At 34.6% G+C, this 19601-nt stretch overlaps 1 protein-coding gene across 1 annotated transcript; it reads right to left on the reverse strand.

Moving 5' to 3' along the window:
• Window positions 1–218: 218 nt before the first annotated feature.
• Window positions 219–19355, reverse strand: ppp1r1b (protein phosphatase 1, regulatory (inhibitor) subunit 1B). The gene is made up of 5 exons (XM_082186335.1): window positions 19220–19355; window positions 7231–7314; window positions 5229–5304; window positions 4104–4223; window positions 219–2020 (listed from the first exon to the last, which is right to left on the reverse strand). Exons 1-5 carry the CDS (start codon window positions 19331–19333, stop codon window positions 1860–1862), a joined length of 555 nt encoding a protein of 184 aa, XP_082042461.1. The 5' UTR covers window positions 19334–19355; the 3' UTR covers window positions 219–1859.
• Between the last annotated feature and the right edge of the window lie 246 nt (window positions 19356–19601).

Below are 19601 nucleotides of genomic sequence, written 5' to 3' on the forward strand. Positions count from 1 at the left end.
TAAAACACAGATAGCGGTCTCAGTGACATCAAACTGAAAATATGCCTGTTTGATGAATTTATTTATTTATCATTTTCATTGGTTATGTTATGAGTAATAAAAATCTTTATTTCCAAATGTAAAGTAACAGCACTTTGACACAGGTCAAATGTCAAGAAATAATATATAGTTAGCCAGTTACAATCTCAAAATATGAAAAAAAGATTCTATAACACTAATTCAGTGCAAATATATTTATTGATACAGACTTTAACCTAAAACATTTCCATAGTTCGTATATGGATGCATTTACTTATTTGGTACATTTTCTCAGATTCACTATGTTAATCAAAATCAACAACATGTACCTGCATGAGATTTGGAGGATTATATATGCATACAAATATGATTATATTCAATATAAAGCAGTGTAATTTCTTAAAAAAAGCAATAAGTGGCTTTTGGTTCATCATTTTAAATCATTATTAATTTTTAAAAATAGTTCAACAGTTTTCCCTTAAAAGACTTTGCTATAAAAAAAAAAAAAAAGTTATAAGTTACCCAGCTAATATAATGCAAATTGTTAACTACAGTAAACGAATAAAATGAAATGATTTGCATATTTCTGATGCACATGAGCACTGAGCCGAGGCACTGAATTTGGAGTTTTTGTTATGTGTGACCAAATAGTCATATCAAGAGATGCTAATTCTATTCAGTACGCAAATATGATGTTTATAGCAGCTTTGATCACAATGTCATTGACAAACCACAAATGAATCACAAAGACAACACTGTAGGAATGCATTATTCACAGTCAGCCATGATTAATTTCCCCCACATCAGTGAAGTTACTGAGATAAAGCCAACTAACAGATTCGGCTGTTTTGTTACTGCATATGCAGCCCGGCCGCCAGGATGATTGTAGTGGTTTAACAAATAATGCTAAACAAAAATGCTGCTAAATACTTAGTGAGCCTTTCCATGTGCTCCAGGGTTATTGTTCTTGACAAATGATGTTATGGGATTCAGTATAACAATTGTCTGTACACTAGATGGCATTGTATGTCCACAGAAATTCACCAATCGCAAAACACACTGCAACTCAAACACACACATAATGAACGGACCATAAAACATGACATGAAATGAACACTGACATATCTCGATACTTTACATTCATACCATGCTGCTCATAGATCTAAATATTTGTACTTTACCTGTTTGTTTGAATGTATGAAATGCATATGCTGGGATGATATAATATGTGACCGCTGATTGATTTTACCTTATACAGGCGTGCTCAAAAGTTTACATACCCCTTGCAGAATCCACAAAATGTTAATTATTTTTAACAAAATAAGAAGGATCATACAAAATGCATGCTAATCAAGGGTACATAAACTTTTGAATGGGGTCATTTTATTTTGAATGCATGTTATTTTTTTATTTAGTACTGTCCTGAATAAGATATTTTACATAAAAGATGTTTATATGTAGTTCACAAGACAAAAAATAGCTGAATTTATTAAAATGACCCCATTCAAAAGTTTATGTACCCTTGATTAGCATGCATTTTGTATGATACCTCTTATTTTGTTCAAATAATGAACATTTTCCAGATTCTGCAAGGGCTATGTAAACGTTAGAGCACAACTGCATCTCTATTTCATTGCAATGTCAGGGAGAATGAATCTTTTCAGGTTGTTTGACCACTCCGAAATGTCAGTCTTTCAGAGTTTAAGTCTGGTTTTCTCTCAAAATACAAACAGACAGCTGTTATCAAATGATGGAATCATTGACAATAAACAATTCTGATTTCAAAATAAAATTCTGCATTATGAAAAAAAATCTCTAAAGTTCCTCAAACTTTTGCTCTATCAGTCCACATTTCTGCTCTCCTCCACTGCCATATTGTCTGCTGCTTCTACGTCCTCCTCCTCCTCCTCCTCTTCCTCTTCTTCCTCCTCAGTAGGTGCTGTGGCTCCTGACTTTCTTATGCCAGACTGGTGTTCTGCCACGCCCCTTTGCTCCTGTGAATCTTAAAAAGGAGTATTTATTTAAAATCAAGTAAAAGTAAAAAAATAAATAAATTATATATAGTATATATATATATAAAATATATATATAGTCGACAGATAATCTCATCTCTGAATGCAAGAAGAGAGACATGCAAATGTGACCATGTTTGTTGACTTTCTAATCTGGATTTTTTTTCCTGAAATATTTTAGTACTGATACAAGAGTAGTATAACATAAGGAAACAATGATGTTTTGCCTTGGTTGCAAAAGATACATCAGCCTTGGTGAGCAGAAGATACTTCTTTTAAAATCATTAAAAATCTTACTGATCTAAAACTTTTGACCTGTAGTGTATATACATACATACACACACACACACATGCATACATACATGGTCAGAATTATTGCCACCCTTGGTAAATATGATAAAATATTGCTGTGAATATAAATATGCATTGTTTATCCCTTTGATCTTTCATTAAAAAACATCACAAATGTCTAAACTTTCACTGAAGTAAAACGATTGAAATTGGGGGGAAATCACATTATGAAATAAATGTTTTAAATATGAAGAAAATCAAAGGCCAAATTCCCTTAATCATCCATCACAATGAGTAAAACCAAAGAATATAGTTAATATGTATATAGTTATAGAATACATTCTAATAGAATATAGTTATAGTTAAATACAAAATATGTGCAGCAAAAGATTGTTGAGCTTTACAAAATAGAAAGTGGCTAAGAAAATAACTAAAGAATTGAAAATTCCCATTTCCACCATCAGGGTAATAATTAAGAAGTTCCAATCAACTAAAGATGTTACGAATCTGCCAGGAAGAGGACGTGTGTCTCTATTGTCTTAATGCACAGTGAGGAGGAAAGTTAGAGTGACCAAAGACTCTTCAAGGATCACAGATGGAGAATTGCAGAGATTAGTTGAGTCTTGGGTTCAGCCTAGTAAAAATAAAAATTCAAACAACCCCTACATCACCACATGTTGTTTGGGAAGGTGTCAAGAAAAATCCTCTGCTCTCATCCAAAAACAAACTCCAGCATATTCAGTTGTCAGACACGACTGGAACTTCAAAAAGGACCTGCTTCTGTGGTCAGATGAAACTAAAAAAGGATAAAAAAAAAAGTACCCTATGCCCACTGTTAAATATACAACTGGATCTTTAATGTTGTGGGCCTATTTTTCTGCCGGAAAATCTTATGGAAATCTTATAATGGGCCATAGTTGGATCTTCCATCAGGACAATAATCCAAAACAAACATCAAAATCAACAAAATTGTGTCACTGAGCACAAAACGAAACCATGACAATCCCAGTTCCCTGACCTGAACCCTATTGAAAATGAGTGGGGTGAACTGGAACTGAAATGGTCTCTGATCTCTTGTCAGGTGTTCTCCAAACTCATCAGGCATTTTAGGAGAAAACTCAAAGCTGTTATCTTGGGAAAAGGACGTCGCAAAAAGTATTGAATAAAAGGATGCCATTAATTGTGGCCAACATGTATTGGAGAAAAACATTTGAAGAGTTCAGATGCAAAAACCTCTAAATGCCATCTGAAATTTTCTTCTAGAATGATAATTTTTATTAAGCTAATTTATTTAAGTTCAGTAATTTCACTTAAATGGCAATGAAAATTACCTATTAATTGCCATTTAGGTGAAATTACTGAACTTAAATAAATGAGCTTGATAAAAATGATCATTCTAGAAGAAAATTTCAGATGGCATTTAGAGGTTTTTGCATCTGAACTCTTCATTTATTCCATAAAAAAGATTTTGCCCACATTTTTTTACTTCAATGAAAGGTTGGATATTTTTAAATTAAAGATCAAAAGGATAAACAATGCAGATTTATAATTACAGGCTTCTCTGTTCATATTTAACAAGGGTGACAATAATTCTGACCATGATTGTGTGTGTGTGTGTATATATATATATATATATATATATATATATATATATATATATATATCATATCATATAAATGTCACTGTTGCATGAGGATGGCCTATATATCCTGATGATAATGACCTTAGCACAGACCACATGCACATGTAGAAGGTTCCTCTGTGATGTGATATTAAGATTACCAGGTGTGCAGGATGAGGATAGCTCCTCCCTCTCTCTCTGAATAGGCTCCTCCCCTTCCTCCTCTACATGAGGATACACACCTAATTTCAGCATTTGAGCTTCAGCCATCTGCTGCACGGCTATAAACACACGACCACAAACACACATACAGGGGGAAACACAAATCAGGGACCACCAAATCACAATGGGAAAATGCAGGCACATGCAAAAACACACACAGGCAAAAAGGGCAGGGTCTCTATTATTTTAACAAGACTTCTGCACCATGCCGACTGGAAAGGGTTTTATTTATGCTGCAATGACAGGACATGTATGGACAGGGATAAGCCACCTGCCTGTCTTTCTGCAAACAGACGTTTCACAAAACAGACAAAACGCACATTCAGAGACAATATTACAGTAATGCATTGCTATCTTTGCTTCCCTTTTTTTCAATACAACAAACTCATTTCATCATGAGATTTTTATTTTTAATTTTTTTGCAGAATGTTTACATTTGTTACATTTTAAAACTTTGTGAAAAAAAAGTGAAAAATATTGGATCAAATGAGACAATTAAGCAATATTAGACAAGGAGTGCTGTCAAACTTAATATTGCCTTGAATTTCAAATGGATTTTGCTATAAACAGTGAGTTCATATCACTAACTGACAATTTAGACAAAATACGCAGTTATTTTATTTTTGCTCCGTCAATGAAAATAGTTCTAAACTAAGCCAAAGACGAAAACAGCAGCACCGTTATGTTGACATAATCTAGTAATCGAGATTGTCCTCAGTGGGTCACAATCTTTGTAGTGCACTGATCTGATGGCAAATGTTTCTGATGGACGTCTGTCCTCTAAAACTGTGTGTGTGTGTGTGTTTGCAGCTGTATGCTATCTGCTGTAATCCAGGATGATCCAGAGCAGCACAGACTCACACCCATCACAGCTGTCACCATCTCTAATCTTACACACACACACACACGGTAAAATGGGAAAAACAGACTTGCAGCTTGGGAGAGTTTTTAAACCCAGATCCGGAACAGTGCAGGAAAGTCTTTGGAACAATATATATATATATATCTACGGAATATACACAATACAGTAGGAACAGATCACAAGCAAAACTACAGGCTTTTACCTTTTAATGATGGTGGCTGGTAGATATTTGGGTTGATTCGTTTTGGCTTGAGGACTCCATTCTCTCCTACAACCCACTGAAGATAGTTTCAATGTCAATAAATTACTGCATCAACACATACAGTAGTTGTAATCTAAATAATTCAACTCCTATTGCAAATAAAGTTAATTGGCAAAATATACAGACTTTCAGCTGTTTCCAATGAACACAAACAAAAGTAACGTCTCAAAACAACAAAAGTGGTTTACCCAAATTTAACTGAAAATGCTACTTTTAATGACTTTCGCAGTCTCAAAATCATTCAACCTCCTGAACAGAATCCCTCACAACAGCACAAATCTGCAAAACATGTGTTGTCTCGAACACCCCTGATGCAACTACTCAAGGGCTTCATTAGTTGCACCAGGTGTGCTTCAGCTAGAACATGAAATATCTGAACTGGTTAGGTTTGTTGAGTGTCACGTTTGGCTGCATGTTAGAAATAGGGCTAAGTCAAAAGAATTGCCCAAAAGGTTAAGAGAAGATATCATCGCCCTTCACAAACAAGGAACAGGATACAAAAAGATAGTGAAGGCACTAAATGTTCCTAGAGACACCGTTGGAAGCATAGTTCACAAGTTCAATGTTAAAGGAACAGTGGTTACACCACCTGGACGGGAGAGAAAAAGGAAGCTGTCAACGGCTGCAACCTGATTTTTTAGAAGGCAGAAAAACCCTCGAGTGACTGTAGCAAGACTTGGTGGCAACATGCACCAGTTTCTCAACAGGTTTCAGCTTGCACAGTAAGGCGCGTACACATGCTAGAACCCCCCACTACTGACCCAAAAGCACAAGAAAAGTGCTCAAAATCATATAAATAAGCCAAAGAAGTTTTGGGATTGTGTTCTGTGGAGTAAGCAAACAAAACTGGAACTTTTCAGCCCTATGGATCAGCGGTATGTCTGGAGGAAGAATGAAGCATATTCTGAAAAGAACACTCTGCTCAACAGTTAAGCGTGGTGGGGCTCGGTGAGGCTCTGGGGCTGCTTTGCATCCTCTGGCACTGGAAACCGGCAGCGTGTGGAAGGCAAGATGGATTCATTGAAAAATCAGGAAATCCTAGGAGAAAACTTCATGCCGTCAGTGAGGAAGCTGAATCTTGGGCGTCATTGGAATTTCCAACAGGACAATGATCCCAAGCATACCTCAAATTCCAACAAGGCTTGGTTGCAGAAGTAGTCCTGGAAGATTCTTCAGTGGCCATCACAGTCACCTGACTTGAACATCGTAGAAAATCTCTGGTGGGATTTGAAGGCGGCGGTTGCAGCACGCAAACCCAAGAATATTACTGAACTGAAGGCCATTGCTCAGGAGGAATGAGCTAAGGTTCCTCTGAAACGCTGCCAGAAGCTGGTGTCTGGTTATACATCTCGTTTGCTGCAGGTCATAACAGCAAAAGGGTGGTCTACTAAGTACTAAAGATTTATTGCAAACAGCTGAAAGTCTTTACATTTTGCCAATAAACCTGATTTGCAATGGGGGTTGAATAATTTAGATTACAATTGTAGGTCAAACAAGATGCAAAATCATAAAAAAAAGAGATAATTATTATTGTTTTATTATTAAATGATTATACTGTGTGTATATAATAGTTTTATAATTAATATTTGCTATAATAATTAATCATTTAAATTAAATTATGGTTAATTATTATTAAACTGAAGATGAACATTTACATTTTTATTGAAAATATTGTAAATGCATAAACAACAGCAAGAATAATGCAGCAAGAACTATATAATTTTTCCATCACTGTGCTTTTAGGGGCTCCATATTTTACAATGGTATTATTTATCATGTAAACTGGAGATACCACTGTATTACTATAATATCATCACTTACAGTATTTTGTATGGGAAGTTATTGGCGAAAATATTATGCATACAACAAAGCTAGATTCAGCATTTTTCATTCAATGTATGAATGCAGTTTAACCTCCAGAACTGAGGTGGCACTGTGGTACCTGATGGCTGGAGATGTCATCCTCAGGAGATGTTTGGTCTGCTACTTTGAACAACGTGGCGGGTGTGGGTCTTCTTCGGCGAATCTGAAAGACAAGCAGCAGAGAAATGTTAATGAGAAATAGAAAATAAAACGAAATCACATTTTGTACAAGTATGAGTGAGTAGTCAGTTTTATCCACAGTGATTAACAGTAAAATTATAACAGGGCCAGCCTCCCTGCTACATTATAATTCATTTCTCAACATCGATTCATATTAGCTTGTGATGATTATTTTTTGCTATTTGTCTAATCTTGTTACTATTAAATGAACCTTTTTGCATTGATTTATTTTTAAGATAATACACGTTGCATTACTATTTATTGTATTTTATTTGCATTTATTTGTAATTCATTTCCATTTCACAACCTATTACAACCCCCCAGCAATATCCCCATTTGGGAAACCCTGTTCTAGATTGAACCCGTTTTCAGTTTTAATGAGGACACTTTGAATATGTGTCATTGCATGTGTGACATCTTGGCCAAAAAAAAAGAGATTCGGAGAACTGCATCTGCTGCCTCCCTCCACTCAAACCCTTTCGATTTCCTCTACTCAACACTCCATGAACGAAGAACATTCATACAAATCTGCCAAATAGTGCAGGACACAAATGGAAAAAGTGAGTCTACAGTACAACAAAGCTCAAAAATACACACAGAACTGACTGAATAATGATCTCAAGAAAAGAACTCTTCCTCGACTAATCTATCAGTCTTCTAGGAACTCTGCCAGGAAAACAACCCACATTATGGCAAAATCTTGACTAAAACCTACCAATAAAATAGTTCACCAAAAGAGAACAGGAGAGTGCAAACTTTCACCCTAAAAAATAGAGATTATTCAGTGGTTTGTTAAATGAAAATGGTTCTATGAAGATCAAAACAAATTCTTGACAATGTCTTGGGTCACAGCGATGCCACAGAATAGAACCATTCTGGATTCCCCAAAAAACTTTCAGTGAAGAACCATTTTTCTTAATGTAAAGAAAACTTAAAAAATCTAGTGAACCTTTTCCACTATAAAGAACCTCTTTGTTCAATGGAAAGGCTCCACGGATCTTCTTGGAACCACCTACGTCAATATGTCTTTATTTTTTTTAAAGAATTTGCATAACATAATGGTTTCTGATGAACTAAAGAACAAAATGTTCTTTGTAGACCTTAAAAAAGGTTCTCCAGTAGAATTTGGCCTTTATTCTTAGTTCTAATTGGAACCTTTATTTTTAAGAGTGTAGAAACATCTAAAGTTCTACTGGCTTATTTTGCACTACATACCAGTATATGTTAATGAGACTACATAATGAAAAACTCTGAATAAGAGTTAAGTTTTGAATGTTGCCAACAAGCTCTCCAAATAAAGGACAAGAAAGCCGTCCATTTGAACTTTCCAAAAGACTACCTGGATGTACTAGAGCGGAGTTCACAGTGCTCTGGAGAAAACAAAGTGTTCTGTGGCAAATCTTCCTCTGCAACTTGAAGCTTGACGGCCTTCGCAAAAATGAACATTTGTTCAGTGAAGTGTGGCACACTGTAGGGGTGAAACAGAAACACTATCAAACGTCTTTTGTGTTGTTTGCTACAACCAACTTTGATGGAAAGCACAATATTGGCTCCAGTCATGCAGAAATCCAGATAATGTCTTATTAAAGTTTTTCTCAGAACTGTATGCAGTCTAGGTAAAGTTACATGAATATTTTACATCATAGCACTTTTTTTCACCATGTTTTCCCATTACATATCCCATATATATATATATATACATATATAATTGCCAACCAGTGTTGGGGAAATGCATTTCAAGTAATGTGAGTTACGTAATCAGATTACTTTTTTCAAGTCACTAGTGAAGTAATGCATTACTTTTAAATTTACAAGAAAATTTCTGAGTTTCTTTTTCAAATAAGTAACGCAAGTTACTTTGTTCTTCCATTTATTGACTGACAGCGCTCCTGTTCCCATGTTGGGAGAACTCAAAGTAAGTGCAGAGGCGTTGTGTGCGCTGTGTATAAAGATGATGGTTATTGTAGTTTTAGACTAAATGTGAGCATGCATTTATTTATCTCACTTGCAGTATTCCTCAAAATGAATAAAAACAGTGAAATGCTGACTTAGAATATTACGCAAACCTGCAATAAATGTGTAAAATTACACAAATATACTTTATGTATTTAATATCACTTTATTAACCAATATCTTTGCTGCTGTTCTACATTGATTCAATTCAAGCATTCTAAGAAAAAGCAACACCAAAGTAATGTAACGCATTACTTTCCATAAAAAGTAACTTTTTTTTTTTTAGAAAGTTAGAGAGTTATTGTATACGCATTACTTTTAAAAGTAACTTTCCCCAACACTGTTGCCAACCAACATAAAAGATTGTCTCCCATTTCACACTGAAAAATAAGTTGTGCAATTTGTAAACTTTTCCATCTCCAGCCTTTTTCATTGGTGGATGTTCATTTGCATTTGACCTAATTGGCTGTGTCGGTATTATGTTCTCATAACAAAACTGGCATGCGTGTGTCCCTGCTGCACTATTCAATAGTTCCTAGTCTCAGCCTCAGATGACAGTCCACAGTCTGTCTGTTCATTGACTCTCTATTGCATATTACAGACTAAATTCTAATCAGGCCGGGTGACTTTACATAAATTCCAAGAGTATCAGTTTGCCTGGAGACAAGGTCATATTTATAAGGTCCTGGGTTGATAAAACAAGCTCTTTGGAGGAGGAAATAATCACTGTGTATTTGACAAAGTTTTATTTAAGGCAAGCAAGTAAAAGATATTCATGATTTTTGTTTGGGTTTTTTGTAAGAACCTAATGTGCATCAGCTTTTGTCATGAGTCCTCTGAAAAATGCAACTACTAGCAGAATAAGGTCAGTAAGCAATGCCTTAGCAAACACCTAGCAACAGTAAAAACCACACAGAATGTAGTGACTGCATAGTAACACAGAGGCAACCATTCACACCAAACATCTAGTTCATTTCATTCTTTGAACTCCTGATGTTTTGTCTGGCAGTTTGATGGCTGACAGTTGATGTTTTGTCTGTAAACTTAACAGTTGTTTTGGGGTTGATGCAGTCATTTAATCAAAAAAAATAAAAAAGTATTATTTGTAAAGTCACAAGACATCATTATACTAAGGAAAAGACCAAAAATACCCCAGAGGACAATATCGATCACATATTTGTACACATAAAAGAACTCAAGTACTTTTCTGTTTTCTGAAGTCCTGTTTCCCAGATGTACTTGTTTTTATGATATTACGAGTCTCTCTTTCCCTCAGGTTCTGTTAAAATTTGTGTTTTATGTTTTACATAAACAGTTCCAACATTTTGAGCATTGCAGACTAGAAACACTCATGGTTTGTAGGCTGATTTTAAGAAACCAAAAGCAAGCAACAACCTAGCTGCTCATGATGTACATTATGATTACAGTAAATTAAGCCACACATTTATTTAAACAAAAATAGATTTTGTGGCTCAATTTACTGCAACTATAAAGTAGTTGTCAAAAACATTGATATTTCGATATGTATCGATACTGAAATATCTGAAACTGTTTTCCTTTGTTCTTTTCTGCAGTATTGATACGCCGATACCAAACTACACACTCGCTCTCTCTTCTCTCCGACAGCTTAGTGACACACACCCGCTTCCTCTCACTCATCTCATTTGGTTGAATAGTGCTTGTATTGCCCAAAATTTTTGTCCTTCCCGCAGGTTTCACACTCACACCAAAAGCGTGCTGATCTATATAGGTGCCACTCTTATAAAATTTGTGGCTTATTGCACTTAAATGGTCAAATACATACAAAATGTTGTCAAAATGCCCATCTTGCCGAGTATTCGGGTAAATACAGTCAGTTTTGGAAGGTAAATGGTTGAAAAATAAATTGCATGTTGTGTAACAGTATATTGGATTAGTGCATTAGCTCTTAAAGTGACAGCAGCCTAATAAACCTGATGCTGTTTGTCATGTTAATCAAAGAACAAAAGACAAATTTTAATTTGACAATTTTTACTTGATTACTTTATTTAATTTCTTTAGTATTTCTTACCTGAATACTACTGTTAGACCCACCTGTAAAACTTAAAGCCATGTTTATTTATTTTGTCTCTATTCTATTGTATATGCAATTTGTTTATTTGTTCGGTATATATGGCAGTTTCCTCCATGGTATCAAAAATGGTGTTGAATATCAATATTTTTCAAGATATCATATCGAGGTTAGAAAAGTCCTAAAAAAAAAGTCAGCTAGGTTTTATTAAATTGCTCTCATAAAGTTCCCCTTTAGTTCTTCACAAATCACAAACAAAACATGCTAATAATTGATTACCATGGCATGAATTATATAAGCTGTAGCAAAGTACCACGATAGCACCATAGTATGTTTTTGCAGGGGTCTGCTAAATGAACCTGGACATGCACTTCAGCCTGAATTCAGCAGTGAATCTGATGGTGTGTATGAACTGCGAGTATAAAAATCACAGTCTTTGTCCATTTCTGTTTACCCACAAACATACACCACACCAAAGGTCACCTTGCGACGTCAATGAGTCTCTGTGTGTAGATAGCGGATTAACTGTAAAAATCCAGAGTCTTGCAACTTTTTACGCAGCGTTTTACACCCGTGTCCCAGAAGGCCATATTTTTCTGGAATACTTCAGCAGATTTCCAGTCAGTGGCTCTGAAGCGTAGCTTGACCATTGTGAGAGTTCAATGACTGTTTCGTGCAGCTCAAATTACATAATCTCAATCTCTGACGCTGTCATCACCTCTTTATAATACAAGCGCTCGCCATGTCTTCTTATGTAATATATAATGTGCCCTTTCGCTTTTAGCTTCAAACTGTATTTAGGGTCTGAGACCATGCTGGAAATCTGAGATTTAAAATAACATTTAAATCCGGAAGTAACTGAAGGTTACTGGAGGTAAGTTATAAAATGGATAAATAATATGTCTGAACTATTTCTAGGTCACTAATATGATCTTTTTGTCAAATCATTCTCAAATCCTTTTGTACTCCATTGCTGCTGTCATTAATGCAAAATGAGTCACGCCAAGTACCAAGACAATCTCAAATTCATATTTTTCAAATTCAAATTGTATTTATGTCAACATTTTACTCATATTGTTATGCTGATATTATAAATTATGATTTTATGGTTATGATATTATGCTTTAAAAACTTATATATAAAAATGTATATCCAGTAAAATCTACATTCATTCTATTATAAAATAAAACCTACATCCAATCTATTATTAAAAAAATTAATAATAAAATTTACATCCATTCTACTATAAATTAAGAAAATAATCTATTATACAATCTAAAATAAAATCAACATTCAGTCTAATATAAAAAAATCGACAAATTCTACTATAAATTAAGAAAATAAAATATTAAAATAATAAAAAACTACTTTAAAATCTTTGATCTATTATAAATTAAGATAAATAATTGTATATATAAAATATATGATAATTTATAATACAATCTAAAAAAAATGATCTACATTGTCTATTATTAAACAAAATCTGCATCAATTCTACTATAAATTAAGAAAATAAAATAGTCAAAACTACATTAAAATCTTTGTTCTATTATAAATTAAGATGATATATTATAATGTATTATAAAATCTAAAAATCTACATTCTCTCTCAAATCTACATCTAATCTATCATAAAATAAAACAATATAAAATATACATTGTCAAAACTGCATTTAATTCTTCATTCATTGTATTATAAATTCCTATAATAATATATTATGATCTATTATACAATCTAAAATACAATTCCGCCTATAAAATAAAATCTACATCCAGTTTATTATAAAATAAAACTGAATTATGTATTTTTTTTATCAACAAACAATCCACAAGTCTTGTGTATTTTGCGGGAACAAGCCGTTTTCTCTGAGACGTTTACTCAATTTGCAGATGCTTACTTGCATTCCACTTATTATAGGGACAATCCCCCTGAAGTGACCTGAGGTCAAGGGTTTGTTCTTACAGAGATCAAACCAACAAACTCAAAACTAACAAAAATTTATTGTCACAAATATTAAAATGCATCCACATGCGTGCAACCGTCTAAAAATGAAATGTCTGCTTGTGGAACTCAACATGCCACAGATTCTGTCAACTAAGCTTGAGTTGTACTGAATCCAGAACGTTCCTCGATCAATACCTCGGTGTCTTTCAAATCTACAAGCTTGTCTAGTGGCTCTGGTGATGTCAGGTCATAGGTAAAGAGCCAGTGATCAATAAATCTCAAAATGTCCCTAATGTTCACATATAAGTAGGTCATTATAAATACCCTTCTCCTGTGAGCAAAACAATTCTCAATCAGATGAATGTCTGACAGCAATCTATAATGCCTCTACTGAGGGAAATGACAATAGTGTATCATACACTAAATCCATCACAGATGCATCCCATGATGCAAGTGTCTACTGTACACTACATCTCTTTATTTTGAAGCACAGGATTAGAGAGCAGCCTGTCTTTATCACACAATGAGATAGTGATATTTACCTTTGGAGAGATTAATCACAAGAGAAACAATAATCTTGTGGTCATTCTTTCCAGAATCCTTGGCTTAAAAATATTATTATTATTATTATTATTATTATTATTATATGACATTACGGTATTCCAAAAAAAAAAAAAAAAAAAGTTAAGCAGCACGACTGCCTCATCATTGATGATAATAAGAAATGTTTCTGCACCACATCAACATAATAGAATGATTTCTGAAGGATCATGTGACACTGAAGACTGGAGTAATGATGCTGAAAATTCAGATTTTCATCACAGGAATACATTAAAATAGAAATGTATAGAATGAATAGAAATTTCACAATATTACAGTTTTTACTGTGTTTTTGATCAAATAAATGCAGCCTTGGTGAGCAGAAGAGACTTCTTTGTTACAGCGTAGATGATATGCCAAAGCCCGCCGGCACGTTGACGTGATTGGTTACAAGGTAGTTTGTGACGTAAGAAACACCGTCAAATTCGCATTTTGGAGTCTTTGGTTCACTGGACTTTTAAGGAGAAAATACTCAGCAATGGTGTTGTCTTATGAATTTGCATATTGTTTGTTTTGAAGCGCATTTCAAACACCACATAGACATATTATAAACAACATTAAAAACTTGATTTTCATCACAGTGGGACTTATAATAATAATAATTTACATTTATATTTATTTTTGAACTGAACTGATCATATAAGCTTCTTTATTTTTTGTCATTTCATTACTTTTTGTCTTAAGATTTACTTAGCAGATTTGCTATATTACTTTGACTTACTGTACTGGTTTATTTTCATTTTCATATTCATGCTTTGTTCGGTTTATGATTTCTGATCTCCCGAAAACAAACAATTTATATAAATATATAAACATTTCATTCTGGTCTTTATTGTTTGTGACAACACACTGGGAAATATACTTAGATAGGAGTTAGCAGCGTTAAGTTAATAGTTGGTGGGCCCCTCCTTTATTTCATATATATATATATATATATATATATATATATATATATATATATATATATATATATATATCTGTGGTCGTTTACGTGGACAGTGGTTATGAATGTATGGGCTTTTTTCAGATCTTTTGATCTAATGGACAGAAAAGGATGGCGAATGGGTTTTCAACTACCTCTGGAAGTGTTCGAAAGTGGACAAGCTCAAAACGTTTTAGACCTGTATTTAGTCTCTAAACTAGGTATCAATTTTTCCATTTATCCATTTTCTTTTTTCATTTTGAGTAACAGAGGTTCATTTCAGCCTCATAATGAACTTCAGATCTAGGCTGATGAAGATCCCTGGGTGTTTTATCCCCTTTGGGACGTCTAAAGTTAAACTGTGCTCCCGTGTAAAGAGGACATAGTTTGGATCAGCATCAGGCCTACTTCATCTAATGTGTATCTTGGTAAAGATAAAGTTAGATGTATCTGCGGGTGTTTATAAAGTACTGAAGCGGGTCACTAGTTCACATCTTGATGTCTTCAATGATCTCTGTTCTTTAGAGGTCCCATTACAAAAGTAGCATACGGTTCGAAGGCAATTATTAGAACTAGGACGGTGAAGTAGCAACCCTGATTTCTGTTGATATACGAAGATAAGAAGTGGCACGTAACCCTGCCCAAGTCCTTTGTGGTGTCCTCATAGGCCGCATTTACATTACATGGTTCAAGTGACCCAATTCAGATTTTTTCCTCCAATTTGACCCACTAATGTGTAAGTGCATTTGCATCTGCCATGTAAGCGGACAGATCAGATATTCCCATCAATGTGAGTCGTACGTCATTGAGAAAGCGACAGTGGACACCAACCACGATCACATGACTCTTTTTAATGGCGCAATGGAGGACGAAGGCTCAGCCCAATGTTTTGCTGATCTTTAAAGCTTCTATTATCATTTCGTCTGGGTCCATTGCAAATCACGCCGTTTTTACTTCCTTTTTGGCCTACATTTTTCAGGGTCAGTACGTCTACCTTGGGTTGTTTTGCCAAGTGTATAGTGTAAATGCAGATATAGGATATGAGTCACTTTTAAAAGAATATGACTGGTCGTCAGAAACAAAAAAAACAAACAAATCGGAATTGGGCATCAAGACCTGCAGTGTAAATGCAGCCATATGGAATATAGTTTCAGAAATATGGTTTCATATGCCATGGAAATACAATCACGTGAAGTATTCTTCTAGTTTTTAATCATTATTAAAAACATTTTAAAAAGATCAAATTAATTTGGAAGCAAAAATGTGAAACATGAGAAACCTTATTTTCAGAGAATATATCTTGAATTAAGTTTTTAAAGTTTATAGACTGTTTATAGACTGTGTGTGTCTGTATATATATATGTGTGTGTGTGTGTGTGTGTGTGTGTGTGTGTGTGTGTGTGTGTGTGTGTGTGTGAGTGTGTGTGTTTTGAAAAAAGTCTCACCAAGGCAGCATTTGATCAAAATACAGTAAAAACTGTATACAATTTAAAATAACCATATTCTATTTTAATATATTTTTAATTGTAATTTATTCCTGTGATGCAAAGCTGAATTTTCAGCATCATTACTCCGTGTCACATGATCCTTCAGAAATCATTCTAATATGCTGATTTGCTATTAAAGAAACATTTATTATTATTAATGTTGAAAACAGTTGTGCTGCTTCATATTTCTGTGGAAACCATGATGTATTTTTTCAAGATTCTTCAAAAGTTCAAAAGAACAGCATTTATTTGAAAGTGATTGTTTTGTCTTAACTGTCACTATTGTTTGACATGGAATCACTTTTGATCAAAACAGAAAATATAGAGAACATCTGATTAACTATGAATGATATATTTGAAACATTGCCAGAAGATTCAGTTAGAAGAGAGCCAGAACAAAAAGCTGTTCCACAGACGCTGCTGGGCTGTTTCCATTCACTACAAAATATGATTAAAAATGAAGAAGACAAAATGGATCAGATGGATCTATATATCCTGCCAGGACTAGAACCAAATATAACCCATCCATTCAATCTAACACCAACAGGCACAACACATGCTAGTCCAGTTAAAGTGCCCCTATTATCCTTTTCCCAATATCCCAATATAAAAGGTCTGCAAAGTATCAAGAGTTATTGTCTATTAAAGAAAGAATTACTGAACGAGTCTGCAAAAATGTGAACAGTCCAGTTTGTAAACAAATCATTCAGGCCAATTATGTGAAGATGAACAACAGACTCAGAACATTCATATGGTTTTAATGACAACTTCTCATCTGTTTTGCTGAAAGAATAAAGCACAGCAGTCATTTTTAGCAGTCGGAGTGGATTGAAGATTGAAGTGGCCAGGACATTTTTTTTTAAACTTCTTGTGTTTCACAGAAAGTCAAATTTGTTTGGAATAATCGCAGTGAGGGTGAGTGAATGATGAAGGAATCTTCATTTTTGTACAATCGATACCTTTGCCATCTAAACATGTTCATAAATGTTTGTGAACAGCTATGAAGCACAGTCTTTCTCTTCCTCACTCTCACTTTTTTTAACTCGTGTCTCCTGAGGAAGAATCGCTGGCCTATCTCTGCTGCGGCGCAGTACAGAACAGCTCCTCGACCCACTTTGTTAAGACTAAAATTACAACACCAACAGGACGGGGAACTGGTCCAGGACGACACACACACACACGGTGCATCTGCACTATCAGAGATCCAGAAAAAGACGAATTCACAGCCATCGTTTCACCTCTTTATCTCAAAAATGTATGTGCAACACAACTGAAGGCTAAAATCAATAGCGGACTTAGAAACATGCACATGACCACAGTGCAATTTACCCAGTGCATGCAGAGGCAATAAAACCACGTCATGGTATCCAGAACATCCACTCACCCCAGTCCAGGTCACACACTGTTTACCATTTCCAGGACAAATTTATAGCCTTAAAACTTCACATTTAATGAGCGTGCTTCAGTGAAGTGTGTAGAGCAAACATGTCTCCAGGTCACATTTGACCGCAAAATTAAAATTTTACATAAAGAAAATGAAGCCTATTTTTTGGACCATTATGATTGGTTTGCATCTGGACATCTGGACAAGCAAATTTCCATATAATCAGCTTCTCATTCCTGTAAAATAAGATTTTTCTATTTATCATTTTACTTTAAAAGTAAAATAAGTAACAGACTATTCCAAACAAATTTGACTTTCTGGCTTCTGTATTTGTGTACATTTTTTGTAATTTCCATTATTCTCATAAGATTCTCATTACTTCAAAACTTTTTTATTCATTTTAATTTGTTTTTAAAAAGTATTTTATCATCATACAATGTTTAAAATTTTTACTTTTCAAATTTTTTTGTTGCTTTTTTTTTATTTAAATGGCATAAATAAATAAAAAACACTGAAAAACTAAATATATTTCAAATTAAATAATTTTAAAACTCTTCTAAAATGTAATTGCCTTGTGATCAGCCTTGTTAGCAGAGGCTGTTTACACTAACTCCGCCCACTGACGTCTGGTTGGGCCAGACAAAATTACAGAAGACGCTGGATTGTGAACAGTAGAAGTAGTGTAGAGGTAAGGCACTTGGCAGAAAGTTTTGATGCAAATCGTCCCGAGTTCGAATCCGTCTTTTGCCGAACTCGCTCTACTTCTTTTCCCCCATCACATATCAGATCGGAAAGGGATTTATTTTCAATAAAAATGAAGAAAATAATTGGAAAGTGGAAATAAAGTTTCTAACTAGTGTTTAATAATTTAGTATTTATCAGGTAGGGTTAGGGTTAGGTAGAGAGGGCTTTATTTTCCAGCATCCATTTAATGATTTCAATAAATATAAATATTATTGCATACCATTATGTACAACAACACTGGGGAGCAAATAGTATCTGCCACTACTTATAAGTATAAATAGTAATAACTACATTTTTCACTTATTGCAAAGAAAACACTGCTATTTTTACATAGGGTAAATAGAATCTATCACTATTTTCACTTAATTAAATAATATATCATTTCTTTCACATCACAGCAGTAAACATTTTTGCATTAACGTCATGAGAGCAAGAAAACTAACGTCACAATGCATCAATAAAAACTTAAATAGACCAAAAATAAGCTTCTTTTTTTTTTTTTTTTTTTTTTTTTAACCTATTTTCTTATTTTTCATCTGATTTTGGCTTGAAAAATGACCCAGACATGTTGTTGACAGGTTCAAGATAATAATAATAATAATTCAATAATAATTTTCAAAAGTCTCCATCACACAAACTAACACTTTAAAGTCACTTTAAACAGCTTCATTAGGATAAAGTAGCTCAGAAGGGTCTTTGCTACCAGTCAGCATCTGTGTGTGTGTGTGTGTGTGTGTGTGTGTGTGTGTGTGTGTGTGTGTGTGTGTGTGTGTGTGTGTGTGTGTGTGTGTGTGAAAGTCGTACCATCTCAACCTGCCGAGGGTCCAGCTGGGTCGGTTCTGTTGCTTGGACGGCGAACTGAATTTTCCTTCTTTCTTTGGGTTCCACGGGGCCCTCTGAGGGACTCGAGGGATCCATGATCTGCTTGCGTCCTCTGTCAGTCTCACAAATATCCCTGGAATCTACCTATGCCTGTCTCAACATACATATGCACACACACACACACGTGGCGTCCTCCAGACAGCTTTCTTCAATGCTCGTGGTGTTGTCTCCTCTCTCCTTGACTGATAGTAGTCTTCTCTGATTTGTCTCTCTGCTGAGCCTCTCAGATATGCCGGTGGCCTGTTTTTTGCCTTCTCTTATCAGTGACCTCTGGTTTTCTCCCTCTCAGAGTGTTTGGAGTCGG

This window comes from Leuciscus leuciscus (assembly GCF_965113295.1).
Source record: "Leuciscus leuciscus genome assembly, chromosome: 12".
Taxonomy (NCBI): Eukaryota; Metazoa; Chordata; class Actinopteri; order Cypriniformes; family Leuciscidae; genus Leuciscus; species Leuciscus leuciscus.

What these genes read in the sequence shown, in the direction of transcription:
- ppp1r1b (XM_082186335.1), bottom strand. Translation starts at nt 19,333, where the DNA reads ATGGATCCCTCGAGTCCCTCAGAGGGCCCCGTGGAACCCAAAGAAAGA. An exon ending in CCAGCCACCATCATTAAAAG is followed by an intron (nt 4,224 to 5,228) that starts GTAAAAGCCTGT and finishes GTGTGTTTATAG; the next exon opens with CCGTGCAGCAGATGGCTGAA. An exon ending in ATCCTCATCCTGCACACCTG is followed by an intron (nt 2,021 to 4,103) that starts GTAATCTTAATA and finishes CTCCTTTTTAAG; the next exon opens with ATTCACAGGAGCAAAGGGGC.